At 43.4% G+C, this 6,000-nt stretch overlaps 1 protein-coding gene across 2 annotated transcripts in view; it reads right to left on the reverse strand.

Moving 5' to 3' along the window:
* Positions 1-5,533, reverse strand: part of Lrp2 (LDL receptor related protein 2) — a 197,621-nt gene extending 192,088 nt beyond the window's left edge. For both annotated transcript variants that reach the window (XM_046447392.2, XM_046447391.2), the window contains exon 1: positions 5,309-5,533. In XM_046447392.2, the coding sequence (XP_046303348.1) occupies positions 5,309-5,387 (79 nt within the window). In that variant the 5' untranslated portion in view covers positions 5,388-5,533. The remainder of the gene's footprint in view (positions 1-5,308) is intronic.
* Between the last annotated feature and the right edge of the window lie 467 nt (positions 5,534-6,000).

A 6,000-nucleotide genomic window follows, 5' to 3' on the forward strand; every position in this document is an offset into this window, starting at 1 on the left:
GCAGCTCAGCATCTGTTCATCCTTCTCCTGGTAGCCTTACCCCAAATCCCCTCTTAGGTCCACACTTAGTCCATGACCTCAGGGACCAAGTAAGAGACACATGCCTAAGTCATAGGAACACTTCATAACCCTGGATATGGCAGTCATTTGTCCCAAGAGCCTAAGACCTTGCAAAGTCCCTGTGATCCTCTGAGACATTTGCTGAAACCAATCAAACTCTTGCTCTTTCCCAGTGGAGATGATTGGACAGCATATGATTGATAGCCATTTTACACTAAAAGAGAACATGTTTGGGAGTGGCTTCATATTAGTGACCACTAAACCATAGTGGTAATAATATTTTACCATTTTGTCAACAATTTTTAAAAAGGAGATGATGAGAAAACAAGAATGATACAACATAGGGCAAGCCTCTATTTTGTATTTGACTGAACCAAATGAAACTGCCAATATCTGACTATTTCCGCCTGGAAAAAAAACGGGCAAACTCAGACAGTTTTCAGTAACTTTCAATATTTCAATAATTTTCAATAATTTCAATAATTTTCCTTGGCTTCAGTTGGTTTAGAATAGGTTTCTGTCATTTACATACATCTTGAAAAACATTAAAATTTTCGTAGTCACTAAGAGGACACATCAGTCTGCGTGGGTGTGTCCTTCTCAGAACTAACTGCAAAGAAGTTACCTAGATACTAAAATACCTCCACCCCCAGGTTATAAAAAATCAAATTCTTGAGTAAAATGATAATGTAGGATAGGAATCTATATGAGACTTCACAGTCATTGCCTCATTCGATCTGCATAAACATCCTGTGAGGTGGATATGGACCCATTTTACAGAAAAGAAAACTGACCCAGAGCATTAAGAGTCATTGTACTAGATTTCCTAGATAGTGAAAAGCAGAGCTAAAATTCAACCCCAGATCCTCTAATTCCAAAATCTCAAATTCCTCATATTTCATAACAAGATTGCCGAGAAATTATTCAAGGAACATTTCCTTTCAATTCAAAATCTTTTGTCAGCACCCTCTACTTTCTATGTACTCTGTTCTAGCTGGTAGGACTTAGCAGACACCCCAAAGTCATTATTACCATGTTTCTAGTAACACAAGAAATACATCTAGGTTCATAATATCATTATTTTAAATTATAATAAAAATTCTAATTTTAAAAATTTAAAAACCTGTAAGTGTTCTTAGAGTGCCATCTGGACAAATGATTAACCATGACCTAAAAGGTACCTTGAACAAGACTAAAAATCTAGTTCTATCGCAGTCAGCACTAGAAAATCCAAAGAATGTGTTTTGATGGCCCAAAGATTTGCAAAATGGATCTGGAGGCATGGTCCTTGGGAGTTGGGGGCTCCATTCCAACGTGGCAGAAGCGCTGGGTCAGACAGAAAGTACATGCACATGGTTGTACTGACCCACCACAGGATTCCTCTTTGGCCTGGAGCAAGAGACCTACCCAGTTTTTTTAAAAGATTCACGAAGGTCATCTACTTGTCATAGTGACTCATCTGATTAGTGAGGATCAACTGAAAGGAATTAGACTAAAGAGGGTGGGGACTTTCAGACAACATGTATCAAGAAAAAATGGTCAAGTGCAAAGACTGGGAATGAGATGCTCAGATGCAGATCTTAGCTCTACTACAGTCTTCATACCCTAAGGCCAGGTACTTAATTCCCTTCCCTTTCATTCCTTTCAGCCCTCTTCCCGCCCCTCTCCTGGGTTAATTGCTTATCTGTAAAATAATACAAGCAGACCAGTTGATATCTAAGGCTCCCTTTAACTGCAAAAATTCTTGTTTCCACCAAATGGTTGAAGGGAGTTCAGGCAGAAGCCCTATAAAGAACAGAATAGAGGAATCTCAAGTAGAGAAATATAAGCCAATTGCTGTGAAATAAAAGCATCAGTCAGGTATAAGAAGTAAGATGTGACAAAAACACAATTCTTTGAAACATACAAACTTCACTCAAAGACGCAAATGTCATAAAAGATGATACTCTTAAGGACATCACCAAATTTTACTGGATTAAAGATATAACTTTGTTGAAGGTCAATACTATTAAAAAAAAAAAAAAGCTTCAAAGTACATCCTCAGATCTGGGAATTCCTTAAAAACCTATTAGTAGAAAATGCTTAAAGAAGACTTTTCTACATGCAGTTGAAAATTGGAAATATGAACAGTAAGCAGGAATATATTACTTTAAGTGTTGATAAATATAAAAATAGTACTTTCCTAACAAGTGCAAAGTCCTGGGTTCAATCCCCAATACCTCAAAAAAATATGTACATATACAAATATAAAAATAGCTACTAGTTAATTTTCATGATCTATATACCATACACCATGCTAAGTACTTTACAATTTTAGCGTTTTGTGTTCATATAGAATGCCATGGGGTAAGTTCTTATTATCATGTCAGTTTTGCAGTTGAACACCTGAGCCATGCAAAGTTAGGTGCCTTCTCCAAGGCCACACAGCTAAAATGTAGTGAAGCCACTACTGCAACCTAGAGAACTTAACTCCTGAAGGCACTCCTAAATTTTTTTTTCTTGAAAAGCGTTATGAAAAAGATGAAGAAAATGGAAATAATTTTTACAGACATGGAATTTTTAAAACAGAAAAACTAACCATGCAACACTCAACATTCTGCTCTTCCAATTTCTAGTGGCACAAAGTTAGTTCTGGTTTCCTACCTAAAATGCAATGCTTAACTAAAGGCATTTACAATTTCATCATATTTTATTTCATATTTTATTTCATATCATATGACTCTAGAGTCATATGATAAGGCAAAATCAAAACAAGGGGAATATAGAAGTCTCTTCAACCAACCAGGCTCAGGACATTTAGAGGACATATATCTAAAAATATATCAGATATGAAGACTAGGAATGAAGAGACTTGGGTTCAGATCTTAGAAACCTGAAGTTTCTGAAAAAATATCCACCATCCATGGTTATGAAGCAGCAGGTGAATTTTACCCAGTAGGGACTTGCAAAATGCTGCTGGGCTTCTTTAATAACCTCACACATGTACAACATTTTTTTTTAGCTGTTGATAGATCTTTTATTTTATTTTTTTATACCCAGTGCTGAGAATTGAACCCAGTGCACCTCACACATGCCAGGCAGGTGCACTACCACTGAGCCACAGCCTCAGCCCCAACTTACCACAACATTTTTAGCACAAAACAAAAGAGAGAAACAGAGAACCCCATACCATAATGGTTAAATTATGGACTCTACAGAGTCAGAATTCCCTAGGTTTGCCTCATATCTTTGCCATTTTCTAGTAATAAGAACCATGGGCAATTCTTAATTGCTAGATGCCTCCATTTTCCCATCTGTAAATTAGGGATAATAACACTACTTTCTTTAAAAGGATATTATAAAGGCAAAATGAATAGATAACTGTAAGATACCCAGAACAGGACCTGTCACGTATGTAAATGTGTGCTGTGTTATTACTACTACACATATTGTTACAATATATTATCATAGAATAGAAGATACATGGATGTCAACTACCAAGAAGAGAAGAAACTGGTTATTTAAAGACTAAACCATCCTCCCAGAGAAAAGAATATATGTTTTAGATGTACAGGGACTTTGTAAATTAATCAGGGCAAAATTTCCTTCTGCCAGGCAGGAACAGAAACATGTAGTAAATCCTATTGCTATATTTAGCACATGAGATATATAGATATACATAAATATAATATATACATATATATTTGCACTGTGCAAACTTCCCACAATAAAAATAAATTCTTTCTACTTCCAACACTGAAAAAGCTGTCCAAAGAAAGAATTATTAACGGTCTCACCCTGCCTCCCCTCCCTTTCCAAAAGATTTTTGCAAAACCAGTGGGGTTTGTTGGCATTTCCAAACTTCTTCCCAGGAAGTCTGAAATGGGTGCTGCTAGGAGTTGCTGTATAATTACTTACTTGATTCTCTCTAAGAAGCTTACGCTAAGAATTGAAGAAAGAAAGCAGATTAACCATTTGAATACATGCCACGGCCCATCCACAAGCCCTCCCCTCTCTCCTCCATAAATGGGGGCTTCCACAGTACCCACCAGTCAACCCCAATACGTGATCCAGGGAAATCAATTTATTGCTTTGGCTAATCCTGCAACAATAGGGGTTTCATTTTTATTGTAGGGCAATTAAGATGTCCGACGGGAAGGAGCAGGAGGGGAAAGGGGGGACTCCCCCATCCCCACAGACAGATTAGTCCCTGCAGTGGCAGCAGTGTCCGCTCTGTCTGTCTGGTGGTCGGTCACACGCAGCTCGCGGCTGCTACCTAGCAACGGAAAGCCAGGGAGAGAGCTCGCGGGTTCTCCTGTAGCCTCCTGGCCCTTTCCATTCATCCCTGCTCGCTCTCTCGCGCTGGCCCCCACCCCCAAGACCCCCATGCTCTCTCGCTCTTCAACTTCGCTTTCTCCCCTCCTTCTCTCCATGCCTTTCACTTGCTTGTCTCTCCCTCTCCTCAGCTCCTCTTACTGTTTTTATTCCCTCCACTTCTCCTCCCTTCCCTCTGTTTCTGTAAAAACAACTCTCCAACAACTTGAGAAGTCTAAAGCCATACTAGAAACTTTCTGCATTCGAGCCCCAAAACTGGCGGCGCAAACTGGCCCCATTCATGCACACAAAAGCCCCCACCTCCCTGTTGGAAAGCAAAACTCCTCAAGAAAATACTCCAGTATCTCAGCTGCACTCTCGGCCAATCCCGCCTCCGGGTCTTATCTTGGCTCGTAAATGATCTGTATCATGAGATGCGGTCTCTTGGGGGTCACCGCGCGACCAAGTTTCGCCGGTGATGGGAGGGGGAACCCTGGCCTGCGGCCCTGAGCGCGCTAAGCGATCTCCCTAGCCAAGCGCTGCAGGTGGAAAACTGCGCTCAGAGCTGCGAGGACGCTCAGACTCCAATAAAGAAATCCTTGGTAGGTGCAGGTTGCAGATCTGCAAAAAGATCCTCTTTTTCCCGGTCCCAACTCCAGAGTGTTTTCCAGAAGGGTCAAGACAAACCCGCGTGGGAAGAAAGACGGGGATCCCTATGGGTTGAGCTGTCACCAAAACCGGTAGAGCTGCGTTCTCAAGTTGGAGGCTGCTGAGTTCCTGGGCCAGCGTTGGGGCGCTAGCGCTAGCCCGCTCGCAGGGCAACCTTAGTTCCCCCCCAAGAAGAGCAGCTGCCGCGCAGCCGCCCTACCCTGGTCGCTCCTCTCCGCTGAACTCTACCCTGCCGTGCCCAAGGAAGTCCACAGCCCCTGCATGGCTCTGGCCGGTGGGTGCTTACCTTGACCACTGACCCGCACCAGGCAAGCGGCGAGAGCCAGCAGTAGCTTGCACCTCACCGCCGCCGCCGGGCGCTCCATCCTAGCGAAAGTTCCCGGCCTCGCCGTTCCTTCCCCGGGAGGTGGGCGCGCGTCCCTCACAGCACCAGCAGCGCCTCCTCTTGTGATTGCTCTTTGCGGTCCGCACCTCAGCTCGCCTCTAGCAGCAGAAAGCCTGCCCGGAGGCCTGAGGCATCCCGTTTTCTACCCGCGCCAGACCCCACCCTCCAGACAGTGCATAAAGCCCTTTAGACCCGACCGCCCCGGAACTAGCATGCGGGAATCCAGCGGGGCAGGCCCCCTGCCGCCCGGCCCGCCCCCTGCACTTTGCAGCTCCAGGAGGAGTGGGCACTCGAACACAAGCGCGCTCACACATGCACACTCCACACACGCGTACACTCATGCACGAGCTAATTCAGGCACACACACTGCTCACTGCCACACAAATTGATTCAGTCACGCAAGCGCGCACTTTTCACAGTCACACTAAAACACTGACATGGTCACTCTTAAGCATACTCATACGCCAGCGTTTGCGCTGCCTTCGCCTCTCTGCAGGATTTGCCTCAGAACAGAAGCAGGCTAGGCATCCCACGGAGAAATCGGCCAGGGACATAAACTTAGAAACTAAATGAGCAATGCGACGGAATAGAGA

The sequence above is a fragment of the Marmota monax genome, unplaced genomic scaffold, assembly GCF_021218885.2.
Source record: "Marmota monax isolate L192 unplaced genomic scaffold, Marmota_monax_Labrador192_F-V1.1 WCK01_AAM20220418_F8-fsc00007, whole genome shotgun sequence".
In the NCBI taxonomy this organism is placed as follows: domain Eukaryota; kingdom Metazoa; phylum Chordata; class Mammalia; order Rodentia; family Sciuridae; genus Marmota; species Marmota monax.